The sequence below is a fragment of the Macrobrachium rosenbergii genome, chromosome 41 (genome assembly GCF_040412425.1).
Source record: "Macrobrachium rosenbergii isolate ZJJX-2024 chromosome 41, ASM4041242v1, whole genome shotgun sequence".
Classification (NCBI taxonomy): domain Eukaryota; kingdom Metazoa; phylum Arthropoda; class Malacostraca; order Decapoda; family Palaemonidae; genus Macrobrachium; species Macrobrachium rosenbergii.
In genome coordinates this window covers 27,661,654-27,681,161 of record NC_089781.1, presented here as the reverse complement: position 1 = coordinate 27,681,161, position 19,508 = coordinate 27,661,654, and the positions used below count along the sequence as shown (strand labels likewise).

General features: G+C 40.6%; 1 protein-coding gene across 2 annotated transcripts in view; it reads right to left on the bottom strand.

The window, feature by feature from the left end:
• Nucleotides 1–8,709: 8,709 nt before the first annotated feature.
• The window catches only part of LOC136826769 (uncharacterized), a 171,149-nt gene continuing 160,350 nt past the window's right edge, over nt 8,710–19,508 (bottom strand). For both annotated transcript variants that reach the window (XM_067084191.1, XM_067084192.1), the window contains one exon: nt 8,710–9,982. In XM_067084191.1, the coding sequence (XP_066940292.1) occupies nt 8,724–9,982 (1,259 nt within the window). In that variant the 3' untranslated portion in view covers nt 8,710–8,723. The remainder of the gene's footprint in view (nt 9,983–19,508) is intronic.

Below are 19,508 nucleotides of genomic sequence, written 5' to 3'. Positions count from 1 at the left end.
TGGCACATACACACACACAGACATACATACACACATTTATTTATATATATATATATATATATATATATATATATATATATATATATATATATATATATATATATATATATAAATATCTAAATATCTAAATATCTAAATATATAAATATATAAATATATATATATATATATATATATATATATATATATATATATATATATATATATATATATATATATATATATTTATATAAATTTTTATACCTAGAAATTCGTTCTGTAATGGAATTTCAACCTCCGGGACTGAACTCAGAAAAGGGATTTTGACAAAGGAAAAATCTATTTCTGAGGGAGGTCCCGTGTCACCCTGACACAGGACTGAACTCAGAAATATTTCCTAAAAATTTTCGTATCGGTATTAATTGCTAACCCCAGCGTAAACTCAAATATCTTCTACCTGTATTTGATAATTGTCTTTTCTTCATTAACCCTTGTACTGATTTATGGGATATTTTAATTCTAAGATTCTTAGCTGCTGGGTTTCGTGTATTCCCTAATAAATGGCTAATCCAACCTCCAGGTCCCAGTTTAGTGATGGCCATTTATATGTATATATACATATATATGTATATATAGTTATATATTCCAGATAGTAATATATATATATATATATATGAAATTAGGTATGATAATTTATATTTGTATGTATATATACAGAGTGTATATATTACGGTCATTTTAATTGGTCCAAAGCCCGGTCAGAAAATGACCAAAATATCTTCAGTATGCAAAACCCAAATAATTGTGGTCATTTTGGAAAATGACCAGAAGTTTGGTCATTTTGCAAAATGACTATTGATGTCATTTTGTAAAGTTACCCCAAAAGCTGCTGGTCATTATGCAAAAAATAAACAAATAGTAACTTAAAATTGATTAGAAAAGTCTAAGTATTAATAAAGTTTGTTTTTTTATTCAACATTAAAAATTACATTACACATTACAAGTATATTAGAATATTGAAAAATGACCAGAAGTTTGGTCATTTTGCAAAATGACTATTAGTATCGTTGGTCATTTTGTAAAGTTACCCCAATAGCTGCTGGTCATTTATTCAACATTAAAAACTTACATTACACATTACGAGTATATTAGAATATTGAAAGTAAAATTGAACTTGAAAATTATTTCAACAATTATCAAAATTAGCATTATCTTAACTTGTTTGAACAAGAGTTGCTGCATTTACATCTGCTGTTGCACATTACTTCGTTTTGAAGCATTTTTTTTGACATGACTGGGTGCAGCTACACTTACTGATCCCCTGCCATGTCCCATCGAGTCTTTAATAGCATCTCGCAGACTGACTCGCAATTTTATTACCTCTTCGAGTGACGTAAATTTTTCAGCACATAAATGAACTGATTCCGACTTACCCTTTTTAAGTAAACCATGTTTTGTCCCTAGTTTGTAAGTTCCGCCATCCATTGTCTCAGTTATAATTGCCTTTGCATTGCAAACTCCGCTCGTCCACGGTCAACTGAATAGGAACCATGACAGTGTTACAAGGGCTGGCTTGAAACGCTGTACTGATTTATCCTTCATTTTTTTGAGGGCTTCTCTTGTTGTATTTTCGATTCCTTCGTTAACGATTTCTATTGCATATTACAGAGCACAGGATCATCAACATTGTCATTTTCTTCAGGATGACATGGAATGTTTTGACCGCACGAGTTGCAATTTATCACAACTTTCAGCACTTCTTGTTCTACATTTTGATCTTCTTCATTAACTAAACAAAGTGCTTCTGCTCCTCTGTCTCCATGTTCCATGTTGACAGCAGAAATGCCAAGATGAGCCTTTCTCCCAACTGGTCATAAGGTGTGTGATTACCTGAATGGACGGCGCGTCTTTCTGCCACTGAACAAAGCGCAGTCCATTTGACCATTGTGTAGTGTTGTTATCTTTCATCCAGCAAGCGAGTATTCTTTCAACATCTCTGTTTGCTCGTTCCACGGAACCCTGTGATTGAGAATATCTTGGCCATGAACAGTTACATTCTGGCCACATAGCCAGAACTTCCTTGATTACCTTATTTGAAAATTCTCTCCCATTGTCAGATTGAAGAATATGAGGGGCTCCTTCATCAAGAAAATGTCAATTAGGTGCCTACCTCCTCGGCAGTCTTAGTCTGTAGGGCTCGAAGGCATATCATCTTGGTCAAGGCTGTACTTCCCATCTGGTTGACTCTGCACATCAATCAAGTCAACCTGCAAAGACACAGTACAAGACAAAATTATAAGTAATGCAAATACATCATCATAATTATTTTTTCAGAATTAGTGATATTATTATTATTATTATTATTATTATTATTATTATTATTATTATTATTATTAGTAGTAGTAGTAGTAGTAGTAGTAGTCTATAGTAGTAGTAGTAGTAGGGTCATGCATATAATTTAAAGTGTTAGATTGAAGGCTAGTCTGTCTTAATAACATAGTGAATAATAATGTTTGTTTGTTTTGTTACTAACCTGAGCTGTTTTCATGCTGTTCGAGACGATTGGCTGACTTTTGCACACTACTTTTATTTAATGTCACAATTGCAAGAACAGCGTTATCTGATCACGTGAAATGTTTGCATATTTTCTTTTTGCCTTACACATAAAGTTCTTCCTTTGTATTAATTATGCGATTAGCTAGAAGTACATCAAACACATCTTCAGCATTGAATCAGCTGAGTTCCTTTATCCACCTTTTGACGGTGGTACCCCATCTCTGACCTCCAGTATTTCATATTTTTGTAACAAACGATAATCCACTTAGTCTTGTGGACTTAGATTGTTTAAGTTCATTCAGGCGACTAATTTGTATTCTTCCCGGGGAAATAAAGAACTATTTGTAGCTTTGTTTTCTTCAGACTCTAGAAGTTTTGTTTGGAAAAGACTTTTCTTACTTTCCATTGTGAAGCTTTTCAGTGTACAATATACTTCCAACAAATAAGTGATATATTTGTCCTATATAAGTAGGAACTAACTGCCTGTTAGACAAACATACACTTGCACACACACTTCGAAACATTTGTATCTGCTTAGGATACTAATTTGTGTTTCAAGTTCAGTTTTGTTCTTTCAATATTCTAATATACTTGTAATGTGTAATGTAAGTTTTTAATGTTGAATAAAAAAAACACACATTTATTAATATAGACTTTTCTAATCAATTTTAAGTTACTATTTGTTTATTTTTGCATAATGACCAGCAGCTATTGGGGTAACTTTACAAAATGACCAACGATACTAATAGTCATTTTGCAAAATGTAAACTTCTGGTCATTTTCCAAAATGACCACAATTATTTGGGCATTTTGCATACTGACAGATATTTGGTCATTTTCCAAAATGACCAGGCAGTTTGCAAAATGACCAATCTCAAAATGACCATAACATATATATCATATATATACATGTATATACATCTATATATGTATATATACATATTATATATACATATATGTATGCATATATATATATATATATATATATATATATATATATATATATATATATATATATATATATATATATATATATATATATATAATGTATATATATATATATATATGTATTGTATATATATATATACATCTCTATATATATATATACATATATATATTGTATATATTCATACATATATTTATATATACATATACAGATGTATATATATTTATATGTATATACAGTATATATGTATATATATATATATATATATATATATATATATATATATATATATATATATATATATATACATAAACAGTATATATGTATATATTGTATATATAATATACATATATTACATATATACATATATACAGTATATATGTATATATATATACATATGTATATATTGTATATATAATATACATATACAGTATATATATTACATATATACATATGTGTATATATATGTATATACAGTATATATATATATATATATATAAACATATATTATATATATACTATATATATACATGGGTGGTCAGAAAATTCTGTCTCAGAAATTTGGTCTTGGAAAATTCAGTCTCAAGCTTTTGAATGCTACTACAAAATGCTCTCTTGAAATCGATCATCACTTCAATTGGAATTTAAATTCAGAAATGAACCTTTTTAGTTTCGTAAAAGCTTTATCATCTGTAGCTTTCCTATGGATATTAGCAATTATAATCAGAACTTAATACCATCCATTTGGAGAAACTTTAAATGTACCATCAATTCCTATGTATGAAGAACTTTGCAGATCATTCAGTCCCTTTTCTGAAGCAAATATTAATATTCATCTGTCATCTCCAATTCCAATGTCACTTTGTAAAGAAGGTTAACCACCACTCAAAACACGAAAGATTGAGGCACTTCATATCCAGCAAGAGTCAGAGGTGAAGGAGGTGCAACAAAAGCTTTTTTCCAACAAACTGTTATCGACCCTGAAACAGTTGGTAAACTCAGTAGTTCACTTCTTGTATTTTCATCGACTTTACTTAAAGCAGGTATCACTAAAATCATTCTTGTGCTAGATGATTCGCTGCTTTGAACTTCACACTTCATTTGATATAGCATATGGTATATTCCAGATTAATGTGGCATTTTAAGGAATAATAATGGTTTGTTATCTTTTATTCAGTTCGGTTTAAGGAAAAATCAATCCATCTTAGATTATTTACTTTAGATTATCAACACAGATTCAACAGGGATTTGCTGATCATTACCAGACTGTCTGTTTTGATCTTAGAGTAGCTTATGATACTACTGTATATGGTGATTTGTTACTATTAAACAACTTCATGATATGGAAATTCAAATTAATATGATTCATTTTATGACATCTGTACGACAGGTTAAAATTGGCAATACCTTATCTGACCTTTATGAGTTAGAAGAAAGGGTCCCACAAGGCACTGTCTTGTGCTACTTGTTTTGAATAGTTGAATTTGTCTCTCTTCTAGTCAAGGCTTCATTGTTTGTTGATGACTTTGCCAAAAATGTAACTGGTTATGATGCAGTTTCAGCATGCAATTATTGGCAAAGGTCAATTAATGCAGTTAGTAAATGGGCTGTTGAAAACAGTCTCAGATTTTCCCCTCTAAAACTGTGGCTGTTCAATTTACCATTAATCTTAAGAAACAGTCTTAAATTGAAAGATACCTCATTCCCCATGAGAATGAGGTTAAATTTCTTGAAACGATTTTTGATTACAAGTTAACCATGCCTAGTCATATTGACAATATGAAATTAAAGGTTAAAAAGTCACCCAACATTTTAATAGTTTCTGGGACCTTCACCAGTCTGTGCGCATTATGATTCTCCTCCCACTTTTGAACATATGTTAATACTGCCAGGAACAATATATAGCACACTAAAGATATGGACTGGCTGGCCAAAGTATTGGAGACTTATCAGGTCCTAAAGTTGACGCCCATAATATAATGAATATTTGCATGACAGGTTTATAACAGAATGTTAATCCATTTGGTTTTATAGCATGCTACAACAGAATTACTTAATTTTTTTGTTTTAATTTTATTTTAAATTTTTATGATAAAATTTTAATCTATTTGGTTTGATAGTATGCTGTAACAGTATGATTTAATTTATTTAGTTTTAATTTTATTTTAAAGTAATTTTCTTTTATCTATGATTTACATGCATCTCTTAAGCACTTTTACTGAAGTACTGCTCTTCCTTTACTGAAGTGTTTACTAAATTTTATTCAATCTTTCATCTGAATGACACTGGGTTCCAGTGCTTAAGATTAAGCCTAAAATCCATATTCCATTCTATTCAGGAGGTTGGTGAGACGAATGCATAAGTGGGCTGTTTGCCACGCCATAAAGCTATCAACCAGACACATCACTGGCTGTCATAATGTGTTGGCTGATCAGTCCATTTGCTATGGGCAGGTCATAGGGAGGGAGTGGTCCCTGCACTTGTACAGAATGTAGTAGTAGTTAAAGGTTTGGGGGAACCCTGATGATCAACCTGTTCAACTTGAGGCTAAGCAGAAAGCTCTTAATGTTCTGCTCACCAATGCCAGATTCTTGGCATGCATTGGAAGACACTTTCCTAACCCTCAGGACAACCACAACATTTTTGCTTATCTGCCATCCTTGCTGATCCATCAAGTGATAAACCGAGTGCTGGTCACAACCTCGCTCCCATAAGCCAAGTGGTATCAGACCTGCTGGGCCTTCTTGTCAAGGTGCAGAGATCTACCCCCTATGGGCTCACACTGCTATGGCACCCAAACCTGCTGAGGTATCACCAGTTATGAAGTGACTTGTGCCTCAGAGCTGGAGACGATTCAGCATCTGAGGGGAAGTCAGACTTTTCTTGTAGAGTTTCATGGGAGATGTCGGGTAATGTCAGAACTAGGCAAAGCGGGCCATCTTCTCTAACTGGTGTCATCTTTCTGGCTGAAGCCAGTATAAAGCAGATCGAGAGTTTCTAGTTACCCCTGCCAAGACAAGTTTCACTGTTCTGTGGTTAGGAGCTATTGCCCACCACTTTTCCAGCTCTTTTAGCTTAAGGGCCTGGACCTCTCTGCTTCAGTGAAGGTATCCATACTGTTGAAGAGCTTTGAACAGTCTTGCCCACATGAAAACTCAGGCTGCTTGTTCTCTGCTTCGTACAATCACCAGATGGAGGCAACAGCAGAGATGTTGCACTAGACTTTTCCTGCTTGCCTTAGCATCAGTGAAATTGTGCAGTCTGCCCAAATTATTGCAGCTCTGGGGGAATAGGGGTTCCTCTCATTTTTGCTGAGTTTGCAGCAAAAATGCACTATGTGTACAAGCTGAACATCTTAAGCCCAATGCCAATGATGGTTTGTTAGTTGTGGCAAGCACAAGGAAAAATCTTAAAACAACCTTATCTTGGCTTTGGAAGATAATCAAGCAGCCATATGAGTCATCTGGGAAAGGGCTGACTCTGTACCTTGGGTAAGAGCTCAGAGTCAGGCAAGGCTCCATTGACAGGGCAGTTGTTTGCCCTTGCCAAATCTCCTTTACCTTCTACCTGAGAGATGTCCTCCACAAATCCTTTAATACATTTTCTGCAGGACCTGTGGTTGTTGCTCATTCTGTTTTGTTGTTGTCCAAGCTTCACTAGGACAGAACAGCATCTCTTCTAAAGTTTATGGTGGTTATGTGAAGAGCATATTAATCAGAGATTCTTTGATAAGCTAACCTGTTTTAATTTGTAATTATTCTGTTGCATTCCCTTCATTTCTTTGAACATTTTATCTTTTCCATTTTCATTTGTTTTTAAATTTGCTCATTTTTCATCATCTTAATGCAGTTTTTTTCCTCAAAGAGTGACTTTTCCTGAATGTAATCAAATGGTCAATGACCATGCAACACAATTCATGATAATTTAATATGATGTCAGCCTTAAAATCTGTATTTAAATCATTTCTATGGCTTTCATAATATTCTTCATTTTGCTTTTTGTTTGAAATCACTGTTACATTGCTAGACTCATATGGCTGGCCCAAAGAATTTGTTTTTAAATGAGAATTGTAAGTGGGTTAAGGTAAAGGTAAAATTCAGTTAATTGGACACTGAGAAGGTTTTAACTATTAGGTAATTACTACATCACAGATTCAAAATACTTAACTCTTATTGGGCTGGCCAAAGGATTTGTTTATGGTAATTAAACTTTGTGCTTTTATTCAATGAATTGCAATGCTTTAAGAATTAATAATTTGATAAACCTAAAATGGTCACAAGAAAATTTCTATTTGATTTTTATCTTATGTACCAAACAATGAAATTAGTCTAAAGATTAGTCGAATTAGTGTCTTTGATTCTCAGTGTCTCATGCTGTCTGCTATAACAAATACTATTATTTTTCCACGTTAATAGGCCTGTAGTTCCCTAAAAACCCCCTTTGAATACTGGTTCAGGATTTTGCAGGCCCTAATCTATCATGTTTTTGCCAACTCCAAGGATTCTTTGTAAATGTCACAGAAGGAAGGAGTAATTTCTCCTAATTCTTTGGTCACTGGTGGGTGGAATCCATTTTGACCCAGTAACTTATATTGGTTCAGAATTTATGTTATATTGCTTAAGTTTTCCATAATTGCTAATTTTGCTAAATATCTTGCTGAGGTATTTGGAATTTCTGATGTATATTATTCTTGGTGTATACACTGGCAAAGTATTCATTTAGTAAAGCTACTGTACTTGCATCATACTAATAATGCTGTCATAATCATCTTTTAAAGACCCAAGATACTAAATTGGTTACACTGTTCAGTGTGCAAAAATTGTACATAGGTAATCTGGCAAAGAAAGTGTGTATGTGTGTGTTTGCAAGTGTGTGCATTGTATTCCAACCTGTCAATAAAAAGTGAGCTCAGAAACAAAACAATCGGACACAAAAAAGTAAATACCAGTCTTTCATTTTGCTGAAAATTGTAATGACTGTATGTACATGCACAAATGTTTTTTCTGTCAGCAATGAAGCTTTGCAAAACCATTTGACTTTTATGCTGCCATGCAGTGATTTCCTCATAACCATAAGAAATTCAAAATTCAGTAGTCTACAACTAAATAGTTTTCTTTTGCCAATTCTTAATCTAATTATTTCATTTTATTTTCAGATTTTTCTCTGTTAAGTACCAAAAACTGACACAGAATTTTGAGTTGCTACTAGAAATGGGAAAAGAAATGAAAGTTTTTAATAGTATTTTATTTGTGAATGGATTCCAAATGAGTAATATAAGTATCCATACAAAAAAATTGCTCATCACATAATCTACAAACAACTTCCATATGGGCTAAGTGAAATGAATCATCAATGTGACTGGATAAACTTGGCATCCCAACATCAATTTCAGCTGATGATTCTACATTTACATTGCAGTTAACTTCACTCGAAGATTTTATGTTTTCTAGCTGACCCAGTGGTAACAATATATCACCTGTCATATCTGTCTGGTCACATTCAGTCATTAATGTCCTAGGCTGATCTATCCTATTCATATCTAATAAGTTTACATCACTTTTGCTTGGTGACACCATGAATAATTTTTGTTCATTAAATGATGCAATAAAATTGTGTACAGGAGTGATACTAGCAGTAGGTGAACATACACTAAGAACACTTTCTGCTGCTAAATCACTACCTAAGCATTTGGAGTCAACTGCTGTTAATGTCAAATCTTCAACAAAGCTCAAATTGAGCTCTGGTATTTCTCCAACAGATGACACAGAATGATCAGAACAAACTCCAGCAAATGAGTTGTCTCCTATCTTAATGAGAAATAGGGAATCATCTACACTCTTGCACTCAGAAATAGAACACCTACCATTATTAGACAGAATAATGGAACAATCATTTTTTTCTGTGGTTGAAGAAATTTGTCTATTTGTACATTCTTTTAGACATAAATTATTAGAGCCTTTCACATTCTGCCCATCAACTCCTACACTATCTTTGACCACAATAAATTTGGCATCAGAATCTGTACATTTCATGGCAAGTTGTGTTGTGTCACAAAGATCATGACCATTTTCTCTTTTGCCTGAATCATTTATAACATTGTGAGAAAAAAAATTAAAGTTCATGTTAACCTGTTTTGCAACAAACATGGTACGTGAAGAATAGGATGGTGATGATGATGATGGTGACTGAGGTGAAATGACATGCACCTTACTGCCATGAACATTTGGTAAATGCTCATGCTTTGAGGAACTTGAGGATATTTCATTATTTTTTATACTTGGTAATTTTGGTTTTATAAAGATATTTTTCTTGCTTTTGTCCTTGGTCTCTGAAGTGTCATTCCTTTTCAGTCCTCTAATATGGTTTCCAAATGCAGTTACAGATTCATTATCCGGGGTATCTGATGACCTTTGGGCAATGAGGTGCTTTTTTCTATGAGCATAGTAGGTGTTTCTGTAAGCTGTTGCATAGCCACAAACTTCACATTTGAATGGCTTCTCTCCTGTGTATAGAAGACAATATACAATTATAAATGGCTATAAATGGCAAAAATATGACATTTAAAACTACATGAAAATGCGTAACAGACACAAGAATCATCTAAATACATCCACAATCAATATTGCAACAAAGCTATCACAAAAATCTATGATTCTTGAGAGGAAAATTTCATATTAATTCCTAATTTTTTACATGCAGACCATCCAAAACCAACATAATTAACATACTGGTACCAATAATACTTATGAGAGAAAACAGCAATATTATGATGCTATATGAGGCAGAAAACTCCATGTATAGAAAGGTTTTGTATGTTAAAAACCACTAGTTTATTAGTTTTTAATGCTTTCAATAAAAATATAAACTTTCAAAAATAGAACTATCACTAATTTATAAGAAAAAAAAAACACAAAGCTATGAGAGTACCATGCCCTAAATCATGAAGTCAATATGACATTTTCAAGTGACAAGCCACTTAAATTATTTCTGGATCCAACACAATTTTCTCTAGTCAAAACATGCCCAAGAATCCAAGTCAATGAAGGTTAATCTAAAGATTTCTCTGTTGATTCTCACAGACTCCCTTCATGGCGATAATAGTTCATCAGGAGTGGAGACTTCCTGACCAACAGTGACACATAAGGTGTCGAAATCCTTGAAATGATTCTTGTGTCATCTTAAAAAGTTCATTCCTTACCAAAGAATAGTCCTCCATGTTTGCCCCCTAGGCTTCAAGTCAGGGCTGTGATAGCAGTATGGTCACATTTAATCATGGCCTGGATAAAATCTCCCAACTATGACATCAGCAGATTCTCTTGGATTAGTGACATGAAAATTCAAATCAGCTGTGGAAAATAATGTCACACTAGGAAGACTACTTTGGATGAATAATTACATGGTGTCCATCCTGGTTTGCCCTATCAAGAATAAAAACAAAAGTTCTAATCCACTGCAAACCTCTTTGTGGAGGAGGACACTGCCCTTCAGGATATTTCATTTCAACCTTGTCCTCATGACCAGCTACTATTCAACATCATAATAGAGATCAAGATTAGTCTTTAAGACCAGATCCCTTAAAAATGCCATGCAGACATGGTGATAATTTGAAACAACAACTTCTCACTCCTAACACTCACAGCAAATGTTGACAGGCCAAGACTCTCAGATAAGAGTATACTTTTAGACTGATTGATTTATAGATTTTAGGCATACAAGCCAAGTACTGGGGCAACTAAGGCCATTCAGTGCTGAAATGGAAATGGACAGTGAAGAAGTTTGAAGGGTGTAACAAGAGGAAACCCTTGCAGTTGCACTATGAATCAATTGTTAGGAGAGGGTGGACAGTAAGGTGGAAGAGAATATGAACAGAGGTACAGTAAAAAAAGAATGAAAGAAGTTGTAGCTAGGGACCGAAGGGATGCTGCAAAGAACCATTGCACTGTGTAAGTATACTTTTAAAGGAAGGACGATGGTAAACAGTTTCCTTTTCCCTAAACAAACAGAAAATATGGAAGAGATATAGTAAAAGTATCTAATGACATTTTCTCCCAACACAAGAGGAAAAAAAAAGACATCTTGAAGAGAGCCCATCCAATTTCTGGGGACATCCTAAGATTAAGTGAACAATTTTGGTCAAATGGAGGGCGCAGCAAAAGGCCCTCTCTAGTGGCAAAATAACCATGTACGTACAGTAATCCCTAGATTGTCTGGATTAACAGAGCCAAGGCCTGTCAGATGATGGTGAAATCCAAATAAGGACAAGTAAAAAAATCAAAGGATGTTCAAGGGCAACGCCATACCCTTCCTCACCTCACGTTGTCAATACTGCATAACCGCAAATACTAAATACTGTACTGTACGCTTATAAACAATAACCATCACACTTTAAACCAAAAATTTTATGCGAAAGGCAATTAGCAACCTTTTTTCCCCCTTATATGGAACAATATATACAGTATAAATACACTTCGAAAAAAAAATGCAACCCCTTCTTTTTTTCTCTTGTAAATGTCACAGTTCGGTAGGTAGGCAGCATACCTGTGTTTACCCACAGCCTACCATAGTTTTACGACCATTAATGTAATTTTATACAGCAACTTTATCAGTTGTTACTATATTACATTACCATACACGATACAAAATGAGTATGTGTGAACTATTGGCCTAGGCTGGGTGTTACACTTACATTTTCCATTTGCTTAAGTCAAATAGGCTATTACAGCTGTATTTAAGATAAAGGTAATGGTAATGAAACTGATATCTTAATTACTGAATCCATTTTATACTGTATTATCATCATATAAAAAACTGATCATCCACCATATGCATTTCAGTAGGCTTGACTAATGTTTACAGTATGTTCTCAGAGTTAGCTGATTGAGGCCTACTACCAAAATAATTAGGAGAATAATTTTTTAGTTGCTTAAAGAATCAGTTTACAGGAATTACTTTTATTTTGTACATAAGTGTAAACAGGTATGCAAAGGTAAACTAACATACTTTGTTAAAATAAAATTCCTCAAAATCACAAAACAGCTGTTTCCCCAATTCATTTGTTTATGTCAGACTCGATGTTGTGTCAGTTCTTTAGTAACTGGTGATCATGCAATATAGGTTATGAATTGTTACATAGCTATAAGTTTGGTAATTCTGTTAAGCCTAGCCTAGTGCAATCTACCGAAAATGAAATTCTCTCAAGTATAGCCTAGTATAGTATGATCTACTGAAAATGAAATTCACTCCATGAGCATAGCTTTGTAAAGAATGGGATTAGAGGAAAAAAGGTTAGCCTAATGTTATCTGGCCTATTGAAAACGCAACTTGCATGATACACAAGATATACAATGAAATCATGTTTAGGGAACAAAATTTTAAGGGTCGCATAATATCGCATTTTTAAGAGTAAAATGTATTTTTCCTAACACACAAACCCGAGGTCCTTTACATATGGGGATACTTTCGGCGTAGCTGAACTGGCTGCTAAAGACTTACAAGGCATGAGTTGGTATTACTACCAGCTGGGCATGTGGTTAGTAACAGTGGGAAACCCACGGTACCAACTGCCCAGATTCACGCATTCACTTTACTTTCTGGTCTAGGGCAGGTTGTGGGGCGGCTGAGGTGGGTAACCTGAGTAAAGGACCTCGGGTTTGTATGTTAGGAAAAATGCATTTTACTCTTAAAAATGTGATTTGTTCCTACACAAATACAAACCCGTGGTCCTTTACATATGGGGACTCAAGATTCGGTGGGAGGAATCTTGAGTGGAGGTCTCTGAATGACTGGAAGTTCAATGCACCTTATGTTCACCTGGAGTAAGAACCAGGAGGACATGGCCACTGGACTGTGAGCACCATTGTGAGAACTGTGGTGATACGGACCAGTCTACTAGACCGTCCTAGCTGTGACGAGGTTACGGTATGTAAACGATCACACAGCGAGGTCAAAGCCAGAGAGAACCCTTCCCAGCCACATCAGGGGTGATTGGGAAACGTCGGGGGCTAAGGACCAACATAAGGAATGGGTTTGGTAATTAGCCCACAACCCCTTCCCTGCCTTGCAGGGGAAAGAGGGGACATTACATCTAATGTATACCTGAAAGGCAACAATGATAGGACACTCAAGTAATGAAACTCACCTGCGTCAGACGTCTGGTTCAGCTTGTACGGCCTAACTCTCTGCCCGAGGGAAAGGGTAGGATGACGGGGGGGAAGAGAGAGCCAGTCACTCACCTTTCACGCCCAATCATGCATGTACAACAGACGAGACGCAACTCTGTCCTATGCGGGAGCTGGGTAATTTACACAACTTGTTGAGCCTCCACCACTGGTCCCAAGGAGAAGGTATCTAAGGACAGATGGGTAATGTCCCTTAGGTAAAAAGAGGTGAATGTGGTCTGGCGTGACCACACCCCGCCTTTAGTACCTGCTGAACTGACAGGTTCTTCTTGAATGCTAAAGAGGGTGCAATCCCCCTGATTTCGTGAGCATGGGGGCGCAGAGGGCTGGTGGTGATGTCCTTGCCAGCCAGTTGCATCGTGTTCTTGGACACCTCCTTCTTGGGGTCCTGGTGATAACCTCAGGCCTGAAGCCAGAAAGAGATCATGTTCTTGAAAGACACGAGCATCCTTCTTGGGGGTCCCGGTGCGAAAGTGTTTAACTGAAAAGAAAGTCCCTGTAATTCGCCTCACACTGATGCCAGGGCTAGAAGGAAGAGGCCTGAGGTGTCTGTGCTCTCTTAGTGGCTCTTCAGATAGCGCACAAAACGCGTTCTCTTCAGATACAGGACAGAGTAACTCATTAGGGTCATTATCTACAAAGTCAGGGGGTCATTATCAAACCGAGCATCAGGGACAAAGTCACTACAAAGGATGGGATCGAGTGTTTAACTGAAGACTCAAACCTGATGCCAGGGCTAGGGAAGACGGTCTTGAGAGTCAGATCCCTGTCTGTGGCCTCTTAGTGGCTCGTAAGGGCACGAGTTAGGCTCCACAAAACGAGTTTTTTGCTGCACGACAGAGTCGAACTCTAGGGGGACAAAGTCACTTCGAGCTGGGTTTGATTGGGACAAACTGAAGCCCATCCCCTCGAGTGTTTAACTGAAAAGGAAAGTCCCTGTAATTCAGTAATCCTCTTCGCTGATGCCAGGGCTAGAAGGAAGACGGTCTTGAGAGTCAGATCCTGTCTGTGGCCTCTCTTAGTGGCTCTCGAGTTAGGCTCCACAAAACGGCTTCAGATAAGCGTCGGACAGAGTCAGAACTCATTAGGGTCATTATCTACAAAGTTCAGGGATGGCAAACCACATCAGGGACAAACTCTGGGACACATCCCAGTGTTTAACTGAAAAGGGCCTTAGTTCCATGGGTAGAAGGAAGACGGTCTTAAGAGTCAGAGAGTGGCTCGTAAGGGGCAATGAGAAGGCCTCCACAAAACGACACACATCTTCATCAGCAAGGATATTCATCCATGGGGTGATGAAATATCGATGCCTTTCAGCTTCAAGACCATGGCTAAGGCTGCCCTGTATCCTTTCACCGCTGAAACTGATAAGAGCTTCTCCCGACAAAGAAAGACAAGGAAATCCACTACCTGCTGAAGAGTGGCTCCGACCAGAGAGTAACCCCGTCTACGACACCAACCACAGAAGACGGCCCACTTACCCTGGTAAACTGCTGCGGAAGACTTCCTGAGGTATCCTACCATCTCTGTCGCTGCCCGGAGAGAAAAGCCTCTCGCTTGCAAGAGATGGTGGATAATCTTCAGGCGAGAAGAGACAGGGAGGCCACGGCGTGGTGGTACTGTTCTACATGGAGCTGACGAAGCAGGTTGTGCCAGAGGGGAAGTTCTCTCAGAACGTCAGAGAGCAGGGTCAGCAGGTCTGGATACCAAGCGGCTTCCGGACTCTTGGGGCCACCAGGATCATACGAAGGTTCGTCGACACCAGAACCCGGCTGAGAACTGGGCGTAGGAGACAGAACGGGGGAAAGGCATACACTTCAAGGTTGTCCCACGAGTGTTGGAAGGCACCTTTTGCAGCTGCCAATGGGTCCAGTACAACAGAGAAGGTCGGAAGCTTTCTGTTGTACTGGGTGGCGAACAGGTCGACTACTGGATGCCCCCACAGGTTGAAGATCCTGTCCGCCACGCTCTGATGGAGGGACCACTCGGACCCCACTACCTGATCCCGATGGCTGAGCGTGTCCATCAGGACATTCCTCTTGCCTGGAATGTACCTGGCCGACAGCTCCACAGAGTGGGCGAATGCCCATTGGTGCACCTGCAACGTCAACTCATGAAGAGCTCGGGAGACAAGACCCCCTTGTTTGTTGACATATGCCACCACAGTCGTGTTGTCGCTCATCAAACGATCTTGGAAGCACTGAAGACCTAAGAACACTATCTTCATCTCCAAGACGTTGATGTGAAGGTGACAGTCGTGCTGGTCCCACACACCTGAAGTCAGCAACTCCTCCAGGCGTGCGCCCAACCCTCCTTCGATGTGTCCGAAAAAAGAAGCAAGTCCAGGGGGCAAGAAGACAGAGGTGTCCCTATGCAAAGGTTCCTGTAGTCCAACCCACAGGCGAGATCGTCCCTCACCTCCTGAGAGATGGGGACGAGAATTGACTGGGGTTCCTGAGATTGATCCCAGAAGTCCCTCGGTCTCCACAGGAGAGACCGAAGGTGGAGTTGCCCGTGCAGAACGAGTTTCTCCAAGGACGACAGATGGCCGATCACGACTTGCCACTGTTGAGCAGGCTGGTCCTGTTGTGACAGGAACTGCCTCACCACCTCCTTGAATGTGCTGATCCGAGCCTGAGAAGGGAAGACTCTGCTTGCTGCCCTGTTGATCAGCATGCCCAGGTACTGAGTCACTCTGTTTGGGAGTGAGATCCAACTTCCGAAAGTTGATCAAGACACCCAGTTCGTGACACAACTCGAGGAAACGATCCCTGTCCTGTAGCAACTGCAAGCGGGAGCTTGCCAGGATTAGCCAATCATCGAGATACCTCAGTAGACGTATCCCGCGCGAATGAGCCCAAACTGAAATGAGGGTGAACACACTCGTGAACACTGCGGAGCGGTCGACAGACAGAAACGGAGAACCTTGAATTGGTAGACCACTCCGTTGAGGGCAAAGCGAGGGTACCGACGAGACGACAGATGAACTAGTACCTGAAAGTACGCGTCCATCAAGTCGACCGTCAGCATGAAGTCGTTCTCCCTGACGGCCGACAGTACCTTGCGTACCGCCTCCATCGTGAACCATGTCTAGCAAACAAAACGATTCAGGGGAGAGAGGTCGATCACGGTCTCCAGCCGCCTGAGGCCTTCTCCACGAGAAAGATCCTGCTGTAGAAGCCCGGGGACCGATCCTTGACGACTTCGATGGCACCCTTGCTCAACATCGTTTCGACCTCCTGAAGAAGGGCCTGTTTCTTCAGGGGGTCTTAGAGATAAGATGAGAACTGGACCGGAGTGTCGGTGAGGGGAGGTGGTGACACGAAGGGTAGAAAATATCCCTTCCGAAGGACATCCACTACCCAGGTCTCCGCTCCGTATCGCTCCCACGTTGCCCAGTGCCTGGATAGGCATCCCCCACCGATGGCAGCATCTGAGGGGGCTCACCATCCCTAGTGAGCTCCTCCCCTCTTCTTCTTGCCCTTACCTTTCCTCTTGGGGGGGATAGGTTGGCGAAAGGGACCCTGTGGTTCCTTCTGTGGAGGCGAAGAAGTAGAGGGCTGGACTTCACCCCGAGCGACCGTCAAAGCACCAGACTACTTCAGGGGTGGGGTGCTAGCCTGGTTCAGGGACCGGGCCTCAGGATGAGAGGGCTGCGCAATACCTTTTGTCGCTACCTGGTGGACAAGACGGTCGCCTTCATTGGCCTTTCTCTTGTCCACCACAGCATCCACCTCCCACTTGGGGAAGAGGGAGGTGGAGTCCAGAATGGATCCATTATGCAGACACTGCAGCTTCTGTACCTAGTGACCTGACGATCCGGGATAGCACCGCATCCCTTCTCTTCAGCACCAGGTTGGCCCAGAGGTTTGCCGCCTGGTGGGTTATAAAGGAAATAGCCTTACCCCCAGACTGGCAAAGGCTCCTGAAGGTCGGATTCTCGCTCTGGGTAGACGAGGCTGCAATTCTCGACAACACGAAGGCCGAGTTGTCGAGCCAAGAGATCACCTGGAGGGCAGACAGAGCCGTACCCTCCAAAGCGCTCATCTCAGCTTGTGAGAAAAGCGCCTGCTCTCCCAGTAGCTGAGCCGAAGTGGCACCAGGTCTTAACTGAGTCAGCCCTGGTTCCACGACCTTCTGCTGCAGTACACCTTCCGACGGAACGTAGTACTACTTCTGTCTCATTAGAGGGGGAGGTAACAGCTTGGTAGCCCGAGCCGAGCAAAGCGACGATGACAGTCCAGAGATAAGTCGTTCACCTGGCTGAGAACGCTGTCCACTAAGGGAGACCACGGTAGACCAAGAGGGGTTTGGGCTCCCTCCTGGAGGCGTAGAACTCCTCTAGCCTGGACGACTGTTTTTCCAAAGGGGCTGGAAGCAGTTCCTCCAAGCCGTTGAGCTGACGGATCAGCGCAACGACTTCTACAAACACCCTCTGCATTTCCGGAGTGTCCGGATCTCTCAGAGGAGGACCCTCCGAGAGACGGTCATCCGGGAGGGCCCCACCTGCAGGAGACCCCGAGACAGACCCCGTCTCTCTGCCTCGCACGACAGCAGCATACGACCTCTCGCTCGCTTGGAGTGATGGAGGGCCGGACACTCCTGAAGCCGACTGTCCGAGGGCCTCAGCCCCGGCAACCCTACCAACCCGTTTCCTCCCGGAGAATCCCAAGGAAGTTGAGGGGGTGGGAGAGACAGAGCGAACACTACTGTCACATCCGCTGGTATAGCCAGTGGAGGAGACGGACCCCTCACTGTCCCCGACCCGCAATGGAGGATCGTGAGAGGGTCTAGACAGACTGGCTCTTCTGGGCGAGTGATGGTCACGACGATCAGGGGATGGTCTCCACACAGCTGATCCACACTGCCACACTGGATGAGCCTCGACACTGGGGCGTGCAGAGGAGACCAACCCAGGAGCGCGGACTGCCGATTGGAGGCCACTGTCTCTATCGTCCGGGCATTTTCCAGCCTTCTTCAGTGTCGAAACAGACGAAGAAGGCTGTGGCGATCCTTTCGTTGATATCCCCGACGCCTTCGGGAACGAGACGTCCTTGGGCACCCTCCCCGCCGTACCCTTGTCCGATTTGGGCAAGGGCGACGATTTGGGTGGGGAAGAAGCCCGAAGGTTCTTCCCCTTCTCCTGTTCCGTGCCTGAACTCATGACGGAGGTCGAGACTGCGCATTCACCTGGAGGAGATTGTGCTTTTGGCAACACACACTTGAGAGGCGCCGAAATGGAACCAGTCCGGGAGGATGAAGCTCCCAAACTGTCCGAGGAGGGTACTGAGGTGTCCTTCTCGGCGAGAGAACCAGCAGTTCATCCCCGAGGGGGGGAGAGCGCTACCTTAGCAGAGCGAGTCTTCTTAGAAGGAGGAGGAGCTGCCCTCCCCTTCCTAGCCCAATTGGACTTAGAAGAGGGAGGGGGAGAGGAGGATGAAGACGAAGACGAGGATGATGATGACGAGGAAGAAGAGGATTGCCAACCATCCCAAGCAACTCCCACGCCCGACTCAAACACGGCATAGATCCCAAACCTGAGGAAGAAGACAAGAGGCGGGCAGGGTCCCGCCCCTCTTCCAGGGATGAGGGACTCTGGGTGAGGGGGGAGGGGGGGGACTGAGAGGAGTGTAGGCTAGGTTGACCCATCTCGCCTCCTCTGTGACTGCGGATGCAGACACAGGGGACAGGGAGACGGATTCTGTCAGGGGCAGTAAGGGGAGGCCGTTGGGACTAAGATAAGACTGGGAAGGATTAACCACAATTGGAGACAGCCCCTCCGACACCTTGGATTCCTTCCACTTATATCTGGGCCTATGAGAGTACCTATCCCACTGCTCAGGAGACCAA